We start from the raw sequence: 22,836 nt of genomic DNA, 5'->3' as shown, positions 1-22,836 counted from the left end.
TGGGAGGCTGAAACGGGGTGGGATGACAGAGGGAAGTAGAGGCCAGAAAAAAGTGGAGGCCGACATGGGGTGAGAGGCTGAAACGGGGTGGGAGGCCACAGGGAAGTAGAGGCCACAAGAAAGTGGAGGACAAAAGGGGGGTGGGAGGCTGAAACGGTGTGGGAGGCCGGAGGGAAGTAGAGGCCAGAGGAAAGTGGAGGCCAAAATGGGGTGGGAGGCTGAAATGGGGTGAGAGGCTGGAGGGAAGTAGAGGCCACAAGAAAGTGGAGGACAAAAGGGGGGTGGGAGGCTGAAACAGTGTGGGAGGCCGGAGGGAAGTAGAGGCCAGAGAAAAGTGGAGGCCAAAATGGGGTGGGAGGCCGGAGGGAAGTAGAGGCCAGAGAAAAGTGGAGGCCAAAATGGAGTGGGAGGCTGAAATGGGGTGAGAGGCCAGAGGGAAGTAGAGGCCAGAAGTAAGTGGAGTCCATAATGGGGTGGGAGGCTGAAACGGGGTGGGAGGGCGGAGGGAAGTAGAGGCCAGAAAAAGGTGGAGGCCGAAATGGGGTGGGAGGCTGAAATGGGTGGGAAGCCAGAGGGAAGTAGAGGTGGGAGAAAAAAGTGGAGGCTGAAATGGGGTGGGAGGCTGAAATGGGGTGAGAGGCCAGAAGGAAGAAGAGGCCAGAGAAAAGTGGAGGCCAAAATGGGGTGGGAGGATCACAAGGGGTGGGAGGCTGGAGGGAAGTAGAGGCCAGAAAAAAGTGGAGGCCGATAGGGGGTGGGAGGCCGGAGAGAAATAGAGGCCAGATAAAAGTGGAGGCTAAAATTGGGTGGGAGGCTGCAATGGGGTGGGAGGCCACAGGGAAGTAGAGGCCAAAAAAAAGTGGCGGCCAAAACGGGGTGGGAGGCTGAAACGGGGCGGGATGACGGAGGGAAGTAGAGGCCAGAGAAAAGTGGAGGCCAAAATGGGGTGGGAACGGGAGGGAAGTAGAGGCGGGAGAAAAAAGTGGAGGCCATAATGGGGTGGGAGGCTGAAACGGGGTGAGAGGCCGGAGGGAAGTAGAGGCCAGAGGAAAGTGGAGGCCAAAATGGGGTGGGAGGATCACAGGGGGTGGGGGCCTGTAGGGAAGAAGAGGCCAGAAAAAAGTGGAGGCCGAAAGGGGGTGGGAGGCCGGAGAGAAATAGAGGCCAGATAAAAGTGGAGGCTAAAATTGGGTGGGAGGCTGAAACGGGGTGGGAGGCCACAGGGAAGTAGAGGCCAAAAATAAGTGGCGGCCAAAACGGGGTGGGAGGCTGAAACGGGGCGGGATGACGGAGGGAAGTAGAGGCCAGAAAAAAGTGGAGGTCAAAATGGGATGGGAGGATCACAAGGGGTGGGAGTCTGGACAGAAGGAGAGGCCAGGAAAAAAGTGGAGTCTGAAATGCGGTGGGAGGCTGAAACAGGGTGGGAGGCTGGAGGGAAGTAGAGGCCAGAAAAAAGTGTAGGCCGAAATGGGGTGGGAGGCTGAAATGGGGTGGGAAGCCGGAGGGAAGTAGAGGTGGGAGAAAAAAGTGGAGGCCAAAATGGGGTGGGAGGATGAAACAGGGTGGGACGCCGGAGGGAAGCAGAGGCAATAAAAAAGTAAAGGCCAAAACGGCATGGGAGGCTAAAACGGGGTGGGATGCCACAGGGAAGTAGAGGCCAGAAGAAAGTGGAGGCACAAATGGGGTGGGAGGATCACAAGGGGTGGGAGGCCAGAGGGAAGTAGAGGCCAGAAAAAAGTGGAGGTCAAAATGGGATGGGAGGATCACAAGGGGTGGGAGGCTGGAGAGAAGGAGAGGCCAGGAAAAAAATGGAGTCTGAAATGCGATGGGAAAGCTGAAACGGGGTGGGAGGTTGGAGGGAAGTAGAGGCTAGAAAAAAGTGTAGGCCGAAATTGGGTGAGAGGCTGAAACGGGGTGGGAGGCCAGAGGGAATTAGAGGCCAGAGAAAAGTGGGGGCCAAAATGGGGTGGGAGGCTGAAACGGGGTGGGAGGCCAGAGGGAAGTAGAGGCCAGAAAAAAGTGGACGCCAAAAGGGGGTGGGAGTATCACAAGGGGTGAGAGGCTGGAGGGAAGTAGAGGCCAGAATACAGTGAAGGCTGAAATGGGGTGGGAGGCCGGAGGGAAGTAGAGGCGGGAGAAAAAACTGGAGGCCAAAATGGGGTGGGAGGCTGGAGGGAAGTAGAGGCAATAAAAAAGTAAAGGCCAAAACGGCATGGAAGGCTAAAACGGGGTGGGAGGCTGGAGGGAATTAGAGGCCAGAAAAAAGTGGAGGCTGAAATGGGGTGGGAGGATCACAAGAGGTGAGAGGCTGTAGGGAAGAAGAGGCCAGAAAAAAGTGGACGCTGAAAAGGGGTGGGAGGCTGAAAGGGGGTGGGGGGCTTGAGAGAAATACAGGCCAGATAAAAGTGGAGGCTAAAATTGGGTGGGAGGCTGAAACGGGGTGGGATGACGGAGGGAAGTAGAGGCCAGAAAAAAGTGGAGGCTAAAATTGGGTGGGAGGCTGAAACGGCGTGGGAGGCCGGAGGGAAATAGAGGCCAAAAAAAAGTGGCGGCCAAAACGGGGTGGGAGGCTGAAATGGGGTGGGAGGCCGGAGGGAAATACAGGCCAGAAAAAAGTGGCGGCCAAAACGGGGTGGGAGGCTGAAACGGGGTGGGATGACGGAGGGAAGTAGAGGCCAGAAAAAAGTGGAGGCCGACATGGGGTGAGAGGCTGAAACAGGGTGGGAGGCCACAGGGAAGTAGAGGCCACAAGAAAGTGGAGGACAAAAGGGGGGTGGGAGGCTGAAACGGTGTGGGAGGCCGGAGGGAAGTAGAGGCCAGAGAAAAGTGGAGGCCAAAATGGGGTGGGAGGCTGAAATGGGGTGAGAGGCCAGAGGGAAGTAGAGGCCAGAAGAAAGTGGAGTCCATAATGGGGTGGGAAGCTGAAACGGGGTGGGAGGGCGGAGGGAAGTAGAGGCCAGAAAAAAGTGGAGGCTGAAATGGGGTGGGAGGATCACAAGGGGTGGGAGGCTGGAGGGAAGTAGAGGCCAGAAAAAAGTGGAGGCCGAAAGGGGGTGGGAGGCCGGAGAGAAATAGAGGCCAGATAAAAGTGGAGGCTAAAATTGGGTGGGAGGCTGAAACGGGGTGGGAGGCCACAGGGAAGTAGAGGCCAAAAAAAAGTGGCGGCCAAAACGGGGTGGGAGGCTGAAACGGGGTGGGATGACGGAGGGAAGTAGAGGCCAGAAAAAAGTGGAGGTCAAAATGGGATGGGAGGATCACAAGGGGTGGGAGGCTGGAGAGAAGGAGAGGCCAGAAAAAAAGTGGAGTCTGAAATGCGGTGGGAGGCTGAAACAGGGTGGGAGGCTGGAGGGAAGTAGAGGCCAGAAAAAAGTGTAGGCCGAAATGGCGTGGGAGGCTGAAATGGGGTGGGAAGCCGGAGGGAAGTAGAGGTGGGAGAAAAAAGTGGAGGCCAAAATGGGGTGGGAGGATCACAAGGGGTGGGAGGCTGGAGGGAAGTAGAGGCAATAAAAAAGTAAAGGCCAAAACGGCATGGGAGGCTAAAACGGGGTGGGATGCCGGAGGGAAGTAGAGGCCAGAAGAAGTGGAGGACAAAATGGGGTGGGAGGATCACAAGAGGTGAGAGGCTGTAGGGAAGAAGAGGCCAGAAAAAAGTGAAGACTGAAATGGGGTGGGAGGCTGAAACGAGGTGGGAGGCCAGAGGGAAGTGGAGGCCAAAATGGGGTGGGAGGATGAAACAGGGTGGGACGCCGGAGGGAAGCAGAGGCCAGAAAAAAGTGGCGGCTAAAATTGGGTGGGAGGCTGAAACGGGGTGGGAGACCTGAGGGAAGTAGAGGGCAAAATAGTGGAGGTCAAAATGGGATGGGAGGATCACAAGGGATGGGAGGCTGGAGAGAAGCAGAGGCCAGGAAAAAAGTGGAGTCTGAAATGCGGTGGGAGGCTGAAACGGGGTGGGAGGCTGGAGGGAAGTAGAGGCTGGAGAAAAAAGTGGAGGCCGAAATGGGGTGGGAGGCTGAAACGGGGTGGGAGGCCAGAGGGAAGTAGAGGCCAGAAAAAAGTGGAGGCCAAAAGGGGGTGGGAGTATCACAAGGGGTGAGAGGCTGGAGGGAAGTAGAGGCCAGAATACAGTGAAGGCTGAAATGGGGTGGGAGGCCGGAGGGAAGTAGAGGCGGGAGAAAAAAGTGGAGGCCAAAATGGGGTGGGAGGCTGGAGGGAAGTAGAGGCAATAAAAAAGTAAAGGCCAAAACGGCATGGAAGGCTAAAACGGGGTGGGAGGACGGAGGGAATTAGAGGCCAGAAAAAAGTGGAGGCTGAAATCCGGTGGGAGGATCACAAGAGGTGAGAGGCTGTAGGGAAGAAGAGGCCAGAAAAAAGTGGACGCCGAAAAGGGGTGGGAGGCCGAAAGGGGGTGGGGGGCTTGAGAGAAATACAGGCCAGATAAAAGTGGAGGCTAAAATTGGGTGGGAGGCTGAAACGGGGTGGGATGACGGAGGGAAGTAGAGGCCAGAAAAAAGTGGAGGCTAAAATTGGGTGGGAGGCTGAAACGGCGTGGGAGGCCGGAGGGAAATAGAGGCCAAAAAAAAGTGGTGGCCAAAACGGGGTGGGAGGCTGAAATGGGGTGGGAGGCCGGAGGGAAATACAGGCCAGAAAAAAGTGGCGGCCAAAACGGGGTGGGAGGCTGAAACGGGGTGGGATGACAGAGGGAAGTAGAGGCCAGAAAAAAGTGGAGGCCGACATGGGGTGAGAGGCTGAAACGGGGTGGGAGGCCACAGGGAAGTAGAGGCCACAAGAAAGTGGAGGACAAAAGGGGGGTGGGAGGATGAAACGGGGTGGGAGGCCGGAGGGAAGTAGAGGCCAGAGAAAAGTGGAGGCCAAAATGGGGTGGGAGGCTGAAATGGGGTGAGAGGCCAGAGGGAAGTAGAGGCCAGAAGAAAGTGGAGTCCATAATGGGGTGGGAGGCTGAAACGGGGTGGGAGGGCGGAGGGAAGTAGAGGCCAGAAAAAGGTGGAGGCCGAAATGGGGTGGGAGGCTGAAATGGGTGGGAAGCCAGAGGGAAGTAGAGGTGGGAGAAAAAAGTGGAGGCTGAAATGGGGTGGGAGGCTGAAATGGGGTGAGAGGCCGGAAGGAAGAAGAGGCCAGAGAAAAGTGGAGGCCAAAATGGGGTGGGAGGATCACAAGGGGTGGGAGGCTGGAGGGAAGTAGAAGCCAGAAAAAAGTGGAGGCCGAAAGGGGGTGGGAGGCCGGAGAGAAATAGAGGCCAGATAAAAGTGGAGGCTAAAATTGGGTGGGAGGCTGAAACGGGGTGGGAGGCCACAGGGAAGTAGAGGCCAAAAAAAAGTGGCGGCCAAAACGGGGTGGGAGGCTGAAACGGGGCGGGATGACGGAGGGAAGTAGAGGCCAGAGAAAAGTGGAGGCCAAAATGGGGTGGGAGGCTGAAACGGGGTGGGAACGGGAGGGAAGTAGAGGCGGGAGAAAAAAGTGGAGGCCATAATGGGGTGGGAGGCTGAAACGGGGTGAGAGGCCGGAGGGAAGTAGAGGCCAGAGGAAAGTGGAGGCCAAAATGGGGTGGGAGGATCACAAGGGGTGGGGGGCTGTAGGGAAGAAGAGGCCAGAAAAAAGTGGAGGCCGAAAGGGGGTGGGAGGCCGGAGAGAAATAGAGGCCAGATAAAAGTGGAGGCTAAAATTGGGTGGGAGGCCACAGGGAAGTAGAGGCCAAAAAAAAGTGGCGGCCAAAACGGGGTGGGAGGCTGAAACGGGGCGGGATGACGGAGGGAAGTAGAGGCCAGAAAAAAAGTGGAGGTCAAAATGGGATGGGAGGATCACAAGGGGTGGGAGGCTGGACAGAAGGAGAGGCCAGGAAAAAAGTGGAGTCTGAAATGCGGTGGGAGGCTGAAACAGGGTGGGAGGCTGGAGGGAAGTAGAGGCCAGAAAAAAGTGTAGGCCGAAATGGGGTGGGAAGCCGGAGGGAAGTAGAGGTGGGAGAAAAAAGTGGAGGCCAAAATGGGGTGGGAGGATGAAACAGGGTGGGACGCCGTAGGGAAGCAGAGGCAATAAAAAAGTAAAGGCCAAAACGGCATGGGAGGCTAAAACGGGGTGGGAGGCCACAGGGAAGTAGAGGCCAGAAGAAAGTGGAGGCACAAATGGGGTGGGAGGATCACAAGGGGTGGGAGGCCAGAGGGAAGTAGAGGCCAGAAAAAAGTGGAGGTCAAAATGGGATGGGAGGATCACAAGGGGTGGGAGGCTGGAGAGAAGGAGAGGCCAGGAAAAAAGTGGAGTCTGAAATGCGATGGGAAAGCTGAAACGGGGTGGGAGGCTGGAGGGAAGTAGAGGCTAGAAAAAAGTGTAGGCCGAAATTGGGTGAGAGGCTGAAACGGGGTGGGAGGCCAGAGGGAATTAGAGGCCAGAGAAAAGTGGGGGCCAAAATGGGGTGGGAGGCTGAAACGGGGTGGGAGGCCAGAGCGAAGTAGAGGCCAGAAAATAGTGGAGGCCAAAATGGGGTGGGAGGCTGGAGGTAATTAGAGGCCAGAAAAAAGTGAAGGCCGAAACAGTGTGCAAGGACTAGAAGGGGTGGGCAAAAGTCCGGCAAATACCCAAAGACCCGAGCCCTGCTTACAGGGAGGTCACCTGGCACAACGCCGGCCAGGGCACCAAAGGTCCTGGCGACACCCTTGCGCGACCGCAGCCCCGGTGACAGGGAGGTCCCGTTGCCCAGAGTGCCCTTCTCTTGCCTCCACTTGTTGCCCAGACTTCCTCCGCTCCTACCCCCACTCTTACCTTTGCAGGTCCTTTCGCACGTGGTGTTTGTCTCTTCCTTTTTCTCCACCACCAGCTGCTGCAAGGCCAGGACGCCACCATTGGGTCTGAGAGGGATGCCGGCCCCCGGACAGAGCTCGCCACAGCACCACCCGAATCCTGGCTGCCCTCCCACCCGCAACCCCCTATACCCTAACACCCCCCAACCCCCTCCCAGCAAAAAATCTCACAGATCTGCTTTTCTCATGCAGTCGGTGCTCCGGGGCTGCCACACGTGCAGTCCCAGCCGGCACTGGAGCTGGGCTCAGAGTCAGGCACTCTGGACAAATGGGAGCTGGGCACACAAAGCGGCAGCCAAAGAAGCTGCACCCCTGCTTACAGGGGGCTCGAGCCGCTGCTGGCACTGCAGAGTGCCCTGGCCTGCAGGTCACTGGCCAGCCCCGGACCTACAGGGCAGCCCCAGACTTATAGGGTAGCCCCTGCTGGCTGCCTACAGCAGCCTGCCCAGCCCTGATTACAGGGCAGCCCAGCTTCTCCTGGGGACAGAGGGCTCCACGGCTCGTGGCACTCGCCCCGAGTACAGGGCGGGCACGCTGGCAGGTCACCAGCAGGACAGGCGGCCACCCAGGCAGAGACCCGGGCCCTGACTACAGGCGGGTCGCACGTTGGCCATGCTACGGCCACGCGGCTTCGCTCTGTCCTTGGAAAGGAGGGGCAAGCCGGGACTCACCCTCCGCTCGCGGGCTCAGAGGGGACCGACCCCCTGTTGCTGCACAGAGTCCTTCTTTCCCTCCTGGGAAGTTTAAGCTAAGTACGCTGCAGTGATTTCAACAGGGGCCTAAACGAGAAGCTCATTCACTCGCTCACTCGCACCGACGCAGACACAGGCAGGCACACACACACAGACACACACAGGGACAAACAAAACTTCCCAGAAGAGAGAGCGAGCTCTGTGCAGCCAGTGTCTGGGGAGCCATCCCTTCCCACGAGCAGGAGAGCAGAGCCCCAGACCTGCCCCCCAGGATGCACGGAGGCCACAGGGACTCAACGTGCCGCGGGCCTTCACGGCTGGCCAAGGGACAAATGCCGTGACACGCCCCGACTCCAGGGGGTCACGCTGGCCAGGCCGCCAGCAGCCAGAAAGCCGCCAGGGCTGGGTAAACAGCCCTCCCCTGCTTACAGGGTGGGCGTGGGGTCTGGAGAGCCCCATTTCCCTCTCAGCACGGAGACAGCGCCGCTCACTCTCCTGACAGGGACGCCCTTCTCTCTGGGCAGCCAAACCGTGGGGCAAGGTGGCAAAAGGCTAGAGACCCGAGCCCTGCTTACAGGGAGGTCACCCAGTGCAGTGCCGGCCAGGGCACCAAAGGTGCCAGCAATGGTCTTGTGTGACCGCAGCCCCGGTAGCGGGGAAGCCCCTTTGCCCAGAGCTCCCTTCTCTTGCCCCGCTCCTCCCTTCAGCCCGCCACTCCTCATGATGCCTCGTCTTCTCCAGGAGCTGCTGCTCAGAAGGAGGGTGCAGTCAGGCAGCAGCTCCCCCACCCAGAGCACAGAAGGAAGCCGGCCCCTGGAGGGAGGTCCCCACAGCACTCCGTGCCCCCCCCCATACCCCCCCCCCCCGCCCCAGCCGAAAAAACCTCACAGATCAGCTTTTCTCACCTAGTTCGTGCTTCAGTGCTTCCTGCAGGGACGACTGTGATGGGCACTCGTCTGCTCCGGGCTCCTGGCTGCGTCCAGCGGGGCCTTGGACCCTCCTCAGCCCCTGAGGCGATGGCGCTCCCCCCCCAGGCAGCTCCAGTCCACCCCCACCCTGCCTCACGGTGACGGCGCTCCCCCCCGCCCGCAGGCGGCGACAGTGCTCCCCTTCCCCTCAGGTGGCCGCTCCGCCCCTCACAGTGCTGCTTTGCCCAGAGCACCCTTCTCTTTCCTCCACTTGTTGCCTAGACTTCCTCCACTCTTCCTGCCACTCTCTCTTGCCTTGCGGGTCCTTCCGCACGCCATGTTTGTCTCTTCTTTCTTCTCCACCACCAGCTGTTGCAAGGGCAGAAGGACGCCATTGGGTCTGAGAGGGACGCCGTTGGGTCTGAGAAGGACGCCGGCCCGTGGACAGAGCTCACCACAGCACCACCCAAATCCCGGCCGCGCTGCCCACCCCCCCACCCCCCCCCCCCGAAAAAACCTCACAGATCAGCTTTTCCCACCCAGTTGGTGCTCCAGTGGTTCCCGCAGGGACGACTGCAACGGGCATTCATCTGCTTTGGGCTCCTGGCTGCATCTGGCAGGGCTGGACCCGTCCTCTTCCCCTCAGGCGGCCGCTCCGCCCCTCACAGCGACTTTCCCGCCCTTCGCCCTTCCCACAGGCAGGTCCCGCCCCCTTCCCCTCAGGTGGCTGCTCTGCCCCTCACAGCGACTTTCCCGCCCTTCGCCCTTCCCACAGGCAGGTCCCGCCCCCTTCCCCTCAGGCGGCCGCTCCGCCCCTCACTGCGACTTTCCCGCCCTTCGCCCTTCCCACAGGCAGGTCCCCCCCCCTTCCCCTCAGGCGGCCGCTCCGCCCCTCACTGCGACTTTCCCGCCCTTCCCTCTTCCCACAGGCAGGTCCCGCCCCCTTCCCCTCAGGCGGCCGCTCCGCCCCTCACAGCGACTTTCCCACCCTTCGCCCTTCCCACAAGCAGGTCCCGCCCCCTTCCCCTCAGGCGGCCGCTCCGCCCCTCACAGCGACTTTCCCGCCCTTCCCTCTTCCCACAGGCAGGTCCCGCCCCCTTCCCCTCAGGTGGCTGCTCTGCCCCTCACAGCGACTTTCCCGCCCTTCGCCCTTCCCACAGGCAGGTCCCGCCCCCTTCCCCTCAGGCGGCCGCTCCGCCCCTCACAGCAACTTTCCCGCCCTTCGCCCTTCCCACAGGCAAGTCCCGCCCCCTTCCCCTCAGGCGGCCGCTCCGCCCCTCATCGTGACTTTCCCGCCCTTTGCCCTTCCCACAGGCAGGTCCCGCCCCCTTCCCCTCAGGCGGCCGCTCCGCCCCTCACAGCGACTTTCCCGCCCTTCCCTCTTCCCACAAGCAGGTCCCGCCCCCTTCCCCTCAGGCGGCTGCTCCGCCCCCCACAGCCACTTTCCCGCCCTCACAATCTATTACCTGGGCTACAGTACTTCATTTCTTGTGCCTCTTCTGAGATGTAAGCAGTATGCGTCAGGCATCTTTTTAGAGCCAAGGCACCTTCACACACACCAATAGCGAGCAAAACTCCAGGAGATGGGAAATTTAGAGCAATGCAGGTTAAGGAGATAAGAGAGAACATTATTACATAGCCACGACTGTTGCGAGTGCAGTGGAAATCATATGTCAAACAGTGAGCCAAAGTCAGACAAGTAGCATAATGACAGCTGGGAAAAGCCCTGCAAAAGACACCAAGGACGAGATGATTGCTTTATCTCCACAGATCGGTGTATAGCTCGGGGGAATGTGGGTGGAATCACACCTAGCACCAAGAAGCCCAACAAGGAGGAGCGGGGAGGGGTAAGAATTGCACCACCACAATCCACCCCGTGACTAAAGTCAATTTATCTTGTCCATAGACTGGCAGTGTGGTTGCCTCTTGCCTCTATGCCTATAAACAGATGATGCCATAATCCAATTATAATTGAACGGAATTTTGTGTTTTATTAGCTTCTATTAAAAAAAAATATTTTAGGGAAGTATACACACAGGGATACTTTTGTAACTGAGTGATCTGTTTAACCATCCTCCAAACCTTAATATACAATACTATTAGAAGTACTAAACATATTAAAGTTGGAATTAGGAAAATCAGACCGAGTGAAACATGGAATTAAACAGTCCTGTTGGTGGTGGTGACCATCCAAATAAGCTTTCCCACCATCGATGTTCTTCAAGGAAAGAAAAGAAAACTGTTTTGGGGGGGGGGGGCGGGGGGGGGGGGGGAAGACTTATTTACTTGTAGAAAACTGCTTAGCAACTTATTTCCTTACTTCTAGCAAGTTATAGTATTACTTATAGTATTTTTTAATATTGCTAACAATCCTGCTTGCCCGGACTGTTCTGTGGAATTTTACCAAGGACTGCTGTGTTCATCAAAACAAAGCAGTTTACTGTCAAAATCTACCAAGAACTGCAGTGTTCAGCAAAACATCATGGCTTTGTCCTTGAGGATCAGGTGTGCTCTAACTAGTTCGGCCTCAGTAATGAGTAAAGATAGCCATATACGGATGGCAGAAGTTTCATTGCTTCCCTTAAATAAGATAGCATGAGTAAACCAGCTGAAAAACATTTCTGTTGTTCAAGAAATTGGCTAAGAGAATCTGCGCATGCTCCGGGGAAAACACAAGGTGAGAAAGACTACGAGCCTTCCTCCCAAAGACCCCGAAGACGCCCCCCAGGAGGCAATGCGCAGGTGCAAAGATAACATAAACTGCTGGCACCAGCCTCTAGAACTAACCCAGCCTTACTCATGCATATGCATGTTTGTGTTATGTAATCCAGTGAATATGTATATCCACACTCTGTAAGTTTTTGGTAAAATGTGCTGGTGGTGTGCAAGCTTTGTGGAGAAATCCCCTTGCACCCCGGCTGGAGTAAAACATACCTGCTTTATAACTCCATTTCGAGTTGTAGAGTCTTTTTCCACGAATCAAAGGCCACTGCAGATCCATTGCAAGCAGCAGGGAAAACGACAGTACAGCGAGGCCTGTGCTGGTCATTATCAGCATCCCGTGGTGCTGACGGCTGCAGTCTCTGTTGTGGCATAACTTCGTCAGCCAGAGCTTTCTGGGGGGAGGCAGAGTAAAGTCCACGACCCCCACGGCTCCCGCAATGCCGACACAGCAGCTGAGGTACTGGCACCCACGGGCACACCGCCCCCCAGCCCGGGGCAGTCCCTTGCCAGCTCTAACCCGCCGCTTTCCTGCCTCCCTCCACCCTGCAAGGGCATTTCAGACACCTTCTCAGACTGTCCCTTCAAACCACCCAACCACGCAACCCACTGAGCACGACCACTGAGCCCTAAAAGCCCTGACCACTGCAAAATTATCTTCTCCTCTTCTTCAGGAGCGCTGCGGCCGGAGTAAAGCAGCAGGCGCTCGGGATGGCCTTGAAGCCTGGGGCAACTTTCTCACACCTGTGGTAGCTCACGGCCCTGGATGTGACAGTTGTGACTCCCGAACTGCAGAACGGTTTGAGGTGGGAAGGGAACTCTTGCAGGTCATCTGGTCCAACCATGCCCTGGAACTAAAAAGTAGCCACAGCGAACAAAAGAGGGGACGATTTAAAAAGACAGAGACGGCATTAAGGAAAGAGAATAACTCATTAAAAAGACACTGAAGGGAAAAAGAACATTTTAAAAGCAACAGGCATTGGTGAAATAAAGGAAAAAATGATCACACATGGACACCAAACTAGAACAGAGGTAGAAAAAAGAAAATTTAAAAAGTGACAGCCCTAAGGAAACACGAAATAACAACAGCAAACTAAAAGACGTAGAATGAAAATTTAAAAAGTGACGGCACTAAGCGCAGAGACAGAAGATGAAAAAAAGGAGGGAGAGGCAGGACAAAAGCGCAGAGAGAAATGAGAAAAGGGAGCAGTAGGACAAGAGAGAGAAAGTGAGAAAGGAAGGACGGAGGAGCAGGACAGAAGAATAAAGGAGAGGTATAGGAAAGGGGTGGGGGGGGGCAGAAATAACAGCAGCATGGAAAAGAGAGAGGTACAGGAGAGGGGCAGGAAGGGACCGGGACGCACAAGACGGGTGACAGGGCCCCGAAGGGCCAGGACTCACCGCAGCTCTCGCTCTCGGCACTGCCGGGAGAATTTGACGGGTCAGATGCTTCTTTCTCCTTCCTTCCTCCTGCCCCTCTTCTTCTTCTGAAAATCCAGTCGCCTGGCTGTCCTCCCCCTCAAAGAATACGCGGGTGTGTCTCACCTCTTACAAGACCAGCCTTCCGACACACGCAGCCTCGCTTGCTTGCGCACTACGCGGCCGTACTGCGCTTGGGGTGACGCACGCAGACCGTGGGTGCACGCTGGCGGCCTGGCCTGCTGCGGACTGTGAAGAGGGCTCCTTCCTCACCCAGAGAGGCAGGCTCTCTCTTCCTGCACTGGGAGGCAGGTGCTGCCCACATAGCCTTGATTTTCTCCTTCTTTCCCTTTCTCTGGCCTCTCCAGCTTCAGCTGCGGCAGCTCCTGGCCACGGTCCACAGCCGGGAAGGGCTCCGCCTGTCCCTTTTTGCCCCCGTGCTGTGAGAAGCACAAGGCCAGGCAGAGACACCCCACACAAGCCCGAGGTGGGTGCAGTAAACAGCATCCCCAGGACAGGAACAGACCAGCGCGGCCTCAGCACGGTCTCTGGAAGAGGGAAAGAAGCAGCACTGACCATTACTACCTTAGATCGCCCCCGGCCGGAGCCCCACCTTCCACAGAGGCTTCTGCAGACGCACCGAGGACCAGCCTGCTGCCCTCACCACAGGGCTTGGCGGTGGCCTGGGGCTACGGGACAGGCTTCAGGGCAGGTGCTGGAGCTCGAGGCAGCTGCACTGGGTGAGCGGGGCCAAAGCCGGCTATGGGGGAGCTCTGGCGAGTTGCGGAGGCGCCCGGCAACTGCCCCTCTTCCCCTCTACCAGCTCTCGGGGAACTGCCCGGGGCTGCCCCGGCCCGCCTCACCTCCAGCGGAACAGGACCCTGCCGCAGCGGCGGAGTGAAGCTTCCCGTCCCGCCCCCACCAGGCGGCCGGCGGGCAGCAGACACCCCCGCCCCACCACTCCCCTCGGCCCTCACCCGCCGCCAGCAATCTCGCCCCTCCAGCCGCCATATTGCAGCGGCAGCACCGGGGCACCACTGCGCATGCGCACTGCTGGCGCACGGGCACACCGGTCCTCGGGGAGCCCCGTGCAGCCCGCGGGAAACCGCACGAACCCGCCACAAAACCGCCCCTCGCGCTGCGCCGCGGGGCCGCGCCGGTAGCGAGGACTGTGCCGTGCCGCGCGCGCCCGGCAGCGACGCAGCTGCCGGGCAGCAGAGTGCGCGAAAACTACAGCTCCCGCCGTGCCCCGGGGAGACAACATGGCCGACCGGAAGCCCCGATCACGTGACTACAGCACCCACACACACACCCCGCCACAGGCGGCCGTCCCGCCTTTCTGACCCTGCGGGGACACCGTCCTTCCCACCCCCCCCATCGCCCACGCACCCGGAAGCCCGGCCGAGCGCGGCCCCCGCGCGGCTCCGGGAAGCGCCGCTGCCGCCCGGCCCCGACCGGAGCGGCTTCTGCCGCCGGTCCCGCCGCACCGCGCGGCCCCCCCGTCGCGGCTTTCCCCAGCAGCCGCCAGGCGAACGACCGCGCGGCCCCGCTCACCTTCTCTCTGCTGCTCCCTCGGCTCGCACCGGCTCCTCCTCCAGCACCGCCCGCTGGAGGTGGACAGGGAGGGGCCACTGCCCGCAGCCTCACTGCCCGCCCCGGGGGCTCCTCCAGCCCGGCCCACGCTCCCCCCCCCCCCGGTAACTATAGCGACCAGCACCGGGATTAACCGCGGCCGCTGGCAAGTGCAAAGCGCTTGGTAGCAATTCCCCCCCGAGAGGCTTACCCTGTTGTAAACAACGCAAGGCTCACACCGTTCTTTTCTAGGTTTTTTGTCTCCAAAGCGCCATACGCTGAATTAAGCAACAAGTTCCAATCACCAAGAACTGACGCTCAATACCATCTAATGGAAGCGCTCATAAACTTCCGAAGACTTTAATCTCCAACTCTGATGTCCATCCTTAGCACAGGTTAAATTCTCTGTACAAACAGGTTAATACGGCTATTCTCCCCACACTTGTAAGGATACAAACCAGAGATATTCCTTGTGTACAACCTAGATGAACCAATGTTTCAGCAGCATTGCAGGTGCGATTCGTTAACTGCATCTTAAAGTGAATTTCCAAGGTCCCTTAGGTACAGACGCCCCAGCCCAGGAGGTGTTTCCTTTACCCTCGTGTCATGGACCCAGGGTTCCACTCGTCCCAGCTTCACAGCAGCGCTCGCGGTTAGCAACACTCGATAGGGTCCCTTCCGCTGTTCATCAAGGGGATCGTCCTTCCACGTCCGTAGGCAGACCTGATCTCTGGCACAGAAAGAGTGTGCCGGGAAACCAAGGGGTACAGGTGCTCTTAAAAGGACACATTTGTGGATGGACCTCAATAACGTATTCGGTTCATACCTTTTCCCCTACGAGATGCAAGCGTTGGGGCCTCCCTGTCAGACTGACGTTAGAAGGTTTGCTGTATAGACTTTCACATGGGCTTATCCTTCCTCTAGTTCTAGGAGTCACTCTAATCCTCAGCAGGGCAAGTGGCAAAGCTTCAACCCATTTTCCTTGGACTTCCTGGCATAATTTAGCAATTTGTCAGTTTCGTGTTTGATTCATTCTTTCTACCTGTCCACTGGATTGGGGCCCCCAGGGGGTGTGTCGGTTCCACCCCATCCCTAGTATTTTGCTCATATTCTTGACAACCTCAGCTATAAAATGTGGACCTCTGTCAGAGGACATTCGTAAAGGAACCCCAAACCTTGGAATAATTTCTTTTAGTAAATGCTTTGTTACCTTGCTGGTTTGACATGGGAAAGCTTCAGGCCAACCGGAGAAGGCATCCACCAGTACCAATAAACATCAGTACTGGTTACACCTTGGCAATTCTGAAAAATCTACTTGCCAATACTCACTAGGAGTTATGCCTTTTCTTACCTCTCCCGGAGGGCGTCGGGCTTGTATCTTTGGATCGTTCCTAAAACAAATTTCACAGGGGTTACTCACACTTTTGGCAGTGAGCAACATTTTGACCCCGACTGCATAACGTCTTCCTGATCCGACCGCTGCTTCTGCTCCCACATGCGTTTCTTCACGGGTTTTAGTCGTTAACCTTTTCATGTTTTCAGGAGTCACTACGCATTGCCCGTGTGGGGTAATCTACCACCCTCCACCGTGCTTTTGTGCTTTAGTAACTCAGCCAATTTATTTTCTTTCTCTTTAGACCTCGGGGATTCTACTTGCATTTCCCTTGATGGAATTAGAACACAAGGAGCACTGAGCGTCACTGGTTTTGCAGCTTCATCTGCCCTCCGATTTCCTTTGATTACATCCGCATTTCCTCTCTGATGTGCTTTACAATGTATCACGGTGACTCCGGCTTCTGTACTGCTTCCAGCAAGTTTAAAATCTCTGCTCTGTGCTTTATAGGTGTGCCACTGGCAGATCAAAGTCCTCATTCTTTCCAAATAGCGCCATGGGCATGAACAACCCCAAAAGCATATTTAGAGTCTGTATAGATACTGACTCTTTTTCCTTTGGCTAATTCCAAAGGCCTGGTTGAGGCAATTATTTCAGCCTTTTGTGCAGAGGTATTTGGAGACAATGCTTTAGCTTCCCAATCCTCAGTTAGTGTCACCACAGCACAACCAGCCTTTCTTATTCCTTTCAAAACGCAACTGCTTCCATCAGTATATACAGTTCCTCAGCTGGAGTTTGGAGGGGAGCATCTCTCGGATCTGGTCTGCTGGCATATGCCTGTTCAATCACTTGTAAACAATCAAGGTTAGAGTCATTTTTCTTCTCTGTCGGCATTAAAGATGCAGGATTTAGTACCGTACTTTTTTCTAAGGTGATGTCGTCTTGCTCCAATAACAGGGCTTGATACCGTAACAAACGACTCGGCGCAAGCCAGTAACGTCCTTTGTGTTCCAGTGCAGTAAGTACAGCATGAGGGACGTGCATTGTTATCTTCTGCACCATAGTTAATTTTCTGGCTTCTTGCATAATGAGAACAGCAGCTGGGACTGCCCACAGACAGCCCGGCCATCCTGAACTCACCTGATCTAATCAGCTCCACATACAACACACCCTGGCAAGGCCGGAGCAATTTCAACTCCTCAAATCACCAGCAAGGCCAATCGATACGATCCCGAGCACATTCTGCCCATAAAAGCAAACGTTCTTGGTGGTGTTGGAATGTCTCATCCCGTCCTTACAGCAGGGCTGCAGGGAGGGAACCCTGTGAGGCTGCAGGACGAGGTCGTACCGTCATCACAACCTACAGCTGACGGATCCGCCGCGACAGCCGCAGCCCTTGCGCTGCTGCTGCTGCACATCCTGCTTGCTGGGTCAATAAAATCAGAAGTGAAGTGTAAAACTTTAAAGAGTAAAACAAACAATAAAGCTCAGTCCTTCACTCTTTAGTGTAAAGGTGGGCATACGCTTATAGAAGTGTTTTTATTAGATGTGTAAGTATTTGATTTTCCTTTTGCATTCCCTGAACTCGCCCAGCTGTGAGCTGATACCATTAGACTGTCTATCTCCAAAATACACCCGTACAACTTGACGGGGGGGGGGGGGGGTTTGGTGTGTTCCATAATTAGCAGGGATGTCGGGCCAGCTGCACCGCCCAAGAGTACTACTGCCAAATACATCATCTCTGAAGATCCACTCTGATGGAGAGTTCATAAAATGAAACTTCCTTGAGAAAGGTTTCCATTTTGTAAAGTCTCTTTATAACTGAAGTCAAGATTAGACACTGTAGGGCACTGGTCCCTCATCCCTCAACTCAGCTTTCAGAGGGCTGGGGGTCTGAATCCATCCTCAACAAAAACCACATCAGCTAACCGGGACATTCCTGCAGCTGCCAAGTTCCTCTTCATCATCTGCAAAAAAAACCAGTGCCAGCAGTCAGAATCACATCAGCTGACACACCTCTGCCACAACACCCTCCACCTCAACAGCCACGGGGCTTTCTGCTCAGCTGCTCTGCACAGAGTCCAGTGTTGGACGCTGCGGCCAGCGTGGCCCGTGGCACCTACGATACCAAAAGACACAGAGCTACCACTGTGCTTGTGAGAAATCACCAGCACCGTGCTCCTGCTCTCTACTACCCAGCTCACCTCAAACGCTCATCCGATTCCAAAGGCAGCCTGCCCGGCTCCTGCAAAACCAAAGAGAAATGCTTCATTGAGCTGCCACATGATTCTCTGCATGAAAACCCTGACCCAGCTGACAACCGCCTCATTGTCCTGGACTGCTCAGCGGCACACGGCTTCGCCCCTCCCAGCCTACATGTGGCACCTGCATAAACCAAAGCGAGAGGCACAAGCTGAACCTGCAGCCTGCCCACACCGACTGCCATCTCCTGCCCCGTTACCTTGGCCACTCACCCACCCTGCCTCTGACATTTACCGGTCGCCACGTCGAGGCCTGGGTACCACCTGTAAGACACAGACAACAGGAGATGCTTCTAGCTTCACCAACAGTACGACACATGAAAAATAACTGAAAAATAACTCAGCCGACTCATCTCACCTTGCCCGAGTCACCTCCGGTGCCGATATCCTGCTTTGCACCTTCAAAACAAAAAAACCCCCAAACCGATAAGCCAGTCATGTAGCAACCAGTCACGTCTTCTCCTCCGACACCACACGCTGACCCACCTTCTTACAGTGCCCTGCTCGCTGCCTCTGTCACTCTTCGGTGCATATATTGTCCCTCTGGATCTGAAAAAAACTTTTAAGCAAGTCACCTGGATGTTGAGTGACAGCTTAACAATTCCAGAGTTCTTGACTCCATGTAGGAACACCGTCTAGGGTGTCATTACAGCCTGCCATTAAAAAAAAACATAAAAATAAAACAGCATTAAGCCCTACACACAAGGAGCCTTAACACCTTTGAGATTCCATCTGTTCAACTACCACTCCCGCAGCCTCTCCCAGATAGCTCCTGTCATCCTCGTGACATCCTTGCCTGCTGCTGAGGGCTGCTTGCTGCGAGGGGGCTGTACGGGCTGTACCTAAACAGTCCAGGCAAATCAACATTAACTACAGACTCTTAGTGCTATTCTTCCCCTGACCGACATCGCTGTGCCCCCAGGCAGGGCAGTTCCAACCCACATACGTGTGCAGGCTGACACGCCAGAGAGTAAGAGTGCTCTGAACAGCGCCAAAAACCAAAATCCAAAGGGAGCTGAAGTGCCACAAGAGCGCGGTGGAGTACGCAAAAGGACTCGGAAGACACTGTTATACAGAATAGAGGAGTTAGGAGGAAGCACGGTAAGAAAAGAAGCCTTGCAGACACAGCGAGGGCCCTGGAGTCTCAGGAGGGCATCTGGGCAAACTACAGATGACTGAGAGAACAACCAAACGGAGACACCCTCGATGGCAGACAGAAAGAAAAAGGAGCGCTGCACAGCAAAGAAAGGAGGGAGGCTCTGACAGAACGAGAGAGAGAGAAAAGGAGATCGAGTGCCTCAAGGGGCTGCGGAGATCGAGGGAGGTCTCAGCAGGCACTGCGACTGTGAGGAGAGGGATCGTGGGGGCGGGGCTGATGGATAAACGAAGGCTGAGGGACAACCAGGAGGAACTCGGGTGATCACCTGAGCAGAGTACAGATGGTCTTGGGTGGCTGGGAACTAAACATGGGAATCCTGGCTAGCACAGAGGAACAAATGAGTTCGTGTGCGGCTCAAAGACGGCCCCACCTAAAGTGCTACAGGATGGAACCGGACCACAAGGAAGGTCTTGGGAGGCATCGTGACTGGGAGGAGAACTGTCCCAAGGGAGCCAGAGAGACAGAAAAAGGACTGGGGACATGACGATTAAATCCCGAGGGGATCTGAACCAAGTAAACACGTCATCAGAGGGCCAGGGAACGAACAGAGGCACGGCTAGAGGGAAGGGAGGACAGACTGACTGGGCTGGGTCACAGATAGCAGGAACACTCGGGAAGCCCTCTGAGGGAATGAGATGGCTGCGAGGTCTGCTACAAAGCTAGAAGTCTGCTAGGGGCATCCTTGAAGGCATCGATAGGCATCATGACACCCTTAGAGAGGTCCTGATTGGGCCAAAGACGCCAAAGAAGGCTCAGGGACATGAGAAAGGAAGTCTAGAGGGGATTTGAACAGTACAGATGTCATCGGGAGGCGGGGACCAAATGGAGACACCCTAGATGGCACAGAGAATGATTAAGAGTGCTCTGAGGTACAAACACACCTGAGGATGGGTTTCTGAGGGCATGAGAGAGAATCCAAGCCCGCTACAGAGCTAAAACAGGGCTGTGGTACACAAAGAAGGTCTGAGGAGGCATCCTAGGTGGCATAAAGAAGAAAAAGAATGCTCTTTTTTGGGAACAGAGATCTTAGGAGAGGTGCTATTGCGACAAAACAAGTCCAAAGGAGACTTACAGGGATAAAAGTGTGCTGCAGGGATCATCCAAGACCTCAGGAGGCATCGTGACAGCAGCAGAGGAGGACACCCAAAAGAATGCTCAAGGACATGATAAAGAAGCTCGGAGGGGATTTGAAGAAACTGCAGGTGTCCTCAGGGGACCAGGTAGGTATCCTAGCTAGCACAGAGGACAATGTGAGCGTTCTGCAGATGAAAGGTGGCATCAGGAAAGGGTCTCAGGGAGGAAGGAGGGTGCAGAGTGCGCCACGGTGCCAAAAGAGGGCTGCGGGGCACGAGGTTGGCCTCAGTAGGCGTGGTGACAGCAGGAGCAGGGTGCTGAGACTGAAAGAGAGACAGAAGGCGGCTCTGGGACACGGTGCAAAAGTCAAGGCGTTCCAGCAATGTACAGATGTCCCCAGGGGATGAGCGACTGAATGGAGACATCCAAGACAGCAGTGAAGACTGTGAGAGAGCTCAGGGGCACAGAGAAAGCCTGAGGAAGGGTTCTGTCTGAGTAAGAGAGACACCGAACCCCCAGCTGGGCTTCTTTTTAAACACAATTTTAAAAAAACATTTACTATCTCAACATTAAATACAACCTGAAATGAAAAAACCTTCACACGCACAAGGTTAGACACATTCAGAAACTGACGCTCATTCAACAGCCACTCGATCCACCCCTCACTCCAAACATCCGTTCCACTGCCTACCTGCCACAGTGGCAGATCACCCCCATTCTAAACCCACCCCTGGAACTGCCTCACCGTGCGCCTCGGCAGCGTCGCTGCTCCACACGCCCCCACGGTGTCAGCCTTCCTAACCAGGAGCCAAGGAAGATGTTTCGCAACGGGCCCCGCTCCCACTCCTCCTTCGCTTGCGTTTGTACGCTCCGGCAAACCTCGCTCAAGGATTTTCTCTGGGGATCCAGATGGCCCTGTGTCACCTGCAGAACACAAAGCCCTGCAAAGCAAGGCGTAGTCAAAACCGACAGCGAGTGCTGCAGTGCAATACACAACCAGAACAACCGACGTGGGAGGAGCCGGGCTTTAAGGCCGAGGCCCACAAGGACACGGGGGGTGAAGTGCTGTAGGGGAGGGACCTCTATGGAAACAGAACTCTGAAGAGCACAGCTGTCATTCTGGCCCAGATCTCCTCCACAAAGGCAACCCTCCACAAACATCTGTGATGCAAAAGACGCCGTAAGCTCCACTCACGAGACGGGGAGTGCTCAACGGGCTCTTTTCCAAAGCAGCAAGGCATCCGAGACCCTATGGACGCCTACCACGGTGCATGCGCCGTGCAGAGAGCCCGCGGGGCACCACAGAGACGTGGGGAAGGCACTGCATACAAGACAGAACACAGACACCACAAACGACACAAGTACACTGACACAGGCCAGAACATGCACGTCCTGTGCGACAGACCCTGCTCTCTTCCCACAGACTTAAGGAAGCTTAAATAGCCCTCTCCACAGCCCTGATGGTAGAGCCTCTGCTGGCCCCACCCTACCCACGGCTTTTGCCCCTTGACTTACCTTTCAGAGAGCATGCTCCAGAATCCATCCTCATCAGGAGCACGTCATCTCACTGGGATGCTCCCGCATTCACCAGGTTCCTCTCCATCACCTGCAAGACAGAGCGCCCCCAGTCACCGACATGCCAGCCAGCACTGACCTCTACTGCAACAGCACCCTCCTGGGAAGTGCTGTGCTGCCCCCAAAAAGCAGGTGTTGCAGCCGTCATCTCCCGTGGAAGCCAGAAAACCAGAGAGGTAAAGCATCCGTTGTACTCAGAAGCAATCACTTGCTCTGTGGCTCCTGCCCTACTGCTCCTCTCTCTCCCACCAACTCACCTCAAATCCTGCACTCTTTGAGAAGCCTCCGCCGTCGAGCCAAGGGGTGCTGCAGCCAGTCGGCAGTCCGGCTGCAGCTCCTGCTCCTCACAGCCGCAGAGAATCGTAGTTCTGGCTAATGCCGGCTCCAGACAGCGGACACCCTGTCTCATTCCAGCTCCTGCTGGCTACAGGTCTGGCTCGGTGACGCTTCAACTCTGCACTGAAACTCCGCTTGATTTCAGCTCTTTCTCCTCACAGGCTCCAGCTACCGGCAACAGCCTGAGCTTTTGACAAGGCTGTAAATCAATCACTGTCAGAGCTTGAGTATTAGGAGTAAACATCCACCTTGTACATTCTCTAAGCATTCATTACTTTGGATTATTAATCAGGTCATAATTATTCTAAGCAGCGTACAAATAATTGCTGAACTCAAAGAGGGCACGTAGGGTCTGAAAAGCGCGTTTCCCCCCCGAGACCACCTCAGACATGGAGTTTGGCCTGGTGCACGCCGGCCTCCCAAGCTTCGGGGTCCCATGCCACCCCAAACCCCACCCCCTCCTTTCCCCCGTAGCCCCCAGGGCCCTCCCACACCCCTCCGCCTCTCACCTGCCTGCAAAACCAGCCAAACTGCATTCTGCTTTTGGCCCCCAAACCAGCTGCCTTAGTGCCTCTTTATGAGCCCAAAAACCTGCCTGCTGAGCCGCTTCTCAAGTCCCAAAAATTCACGACTTGACCTTTGTTTCTGAGCCAAAAGCCACACAACTCCGTCTGTTTCTGAGCCCCTCAATCAGCCACATGCGTCTGCTCTCAAGTCCCAGGAAGGCAAAACGTTGCCTCCATTTCTGGCCCACAGCACAGCTCACCCCGTCTGCTCTCTGACCCCCTCCGCAGTCCCCACGGGCGATGCCGAGGGTTGGGGGGGTGGGGTGAATGCAGCCACCCCACAGCCCTGCACTCCCAGAGCCCCACGGGCAGGTTTGGGGAGCGCTTGGGGATTGCAGCACTTCCGGGGGCCGCCACCGCGCATGCGCACTGCCGGGGCACGGGCACACCGGTCCTGGGAGAGCCGCGGGC

At 56.1% G+C, this 22,836-nt stretch overlaps 1 protein-coding gene across 7 annotated transcripts; it reads right to left on the bottom strand.

Annotated features, from left to right (window-relative positions):
- Nucleotides 1–10,146: 10,146 nt before the first annotated feature.
- LOC141952779 (uncharacterized) lies at nucleotides 10,147–13,603 on the bottom strand. Of its 7 annotated transcripts, XM_074890640.1 has the most exons (6): nucleotides 13,527–13,603; nucleotides 12,823–13,097; nucleotides 12,532–12,648; nucleotides 11,790–11,984; nucleotides 11,344–11,494; nucleotides 10,147–10,347 (listed from the first exon to the last, which is right to left on the bottom strand). In XM_074890640.1, exons 1-6 carry the CDS (start codon nucleotides 13,558–13,560, stop codon nucleotides 10,301–10,303), a joined length of 819 nt encoding a protein of 272 aa, XP_074746741.1. In that variant the 5' UTR covers nucleotides 13,561–13,603; the 3' UTR covers nucleotides 10,147–10,300. The 7 variants fall into 7 exon arrangements, 5 of the variants coding, with proteins under 5 accessions (XP_074746741.1, XP_074746757.1, XP_074746722.1 ...); XM_074890656.1 differs by lacking the exon at nucleotides 10,147–10,347 and having other exon boundaries at nucleotides 10,670–11,492; nucleotides 11,875–11,978; XM_074890621.1 differs by lacking the exon at nucleotides 10,147–10,347 and having other exon boundaries at nucleotides 10,670–11,494; nucleotides 13,527–13,601.
- Between the last annotated feature and the right edge of the window lie 9,233 nt (nucleotides 13,604–22,836).

This window comes from Strix uralensis, chromosome 1, assembly GCF_047716275.1.
Source record: "Strix uralensis isolate ZFMK-TIS-50842 chromosome 1, bStrUra1, whole genome shotgun sequence".
Lineage (NCBI taxonomy): Eukaryota > Metazoa > Chordata > Aves > Strigiformes > Strigidae > Strix > Strix uralensis.
This window is presented reverse-complemented; position numbering and strand designations above follow the sequence as displayed.

What these genes read in the sequence shown, in the direction of transcription:
- LOC141952779 (XM_074890621.1), bottom strand. Translation starts at nt 13,560, where the DNA reads ATGGCGGCTGGAGGGGCGAGATTGCTGGCGGCGG. An exon ending in GGCGAGATTGCTGGCGGCGG is followed by an intron (nt 13,098 to 13,526) that starts GTGAGGGCCGAG and finishes TCCCTCTTCCAG; the next exon opens with AGACCGTGCTGAGGCCGCGC. An exon ending in GAGAGAGCCTGCCTCTCTGG is followed by an intron (nt 12,649 to 12,822) that starts GTGAGGAAGGAG and finishes GTATTCTTTGAG; the next exon opens with GGGGAGGACAGCCAGGCGAC.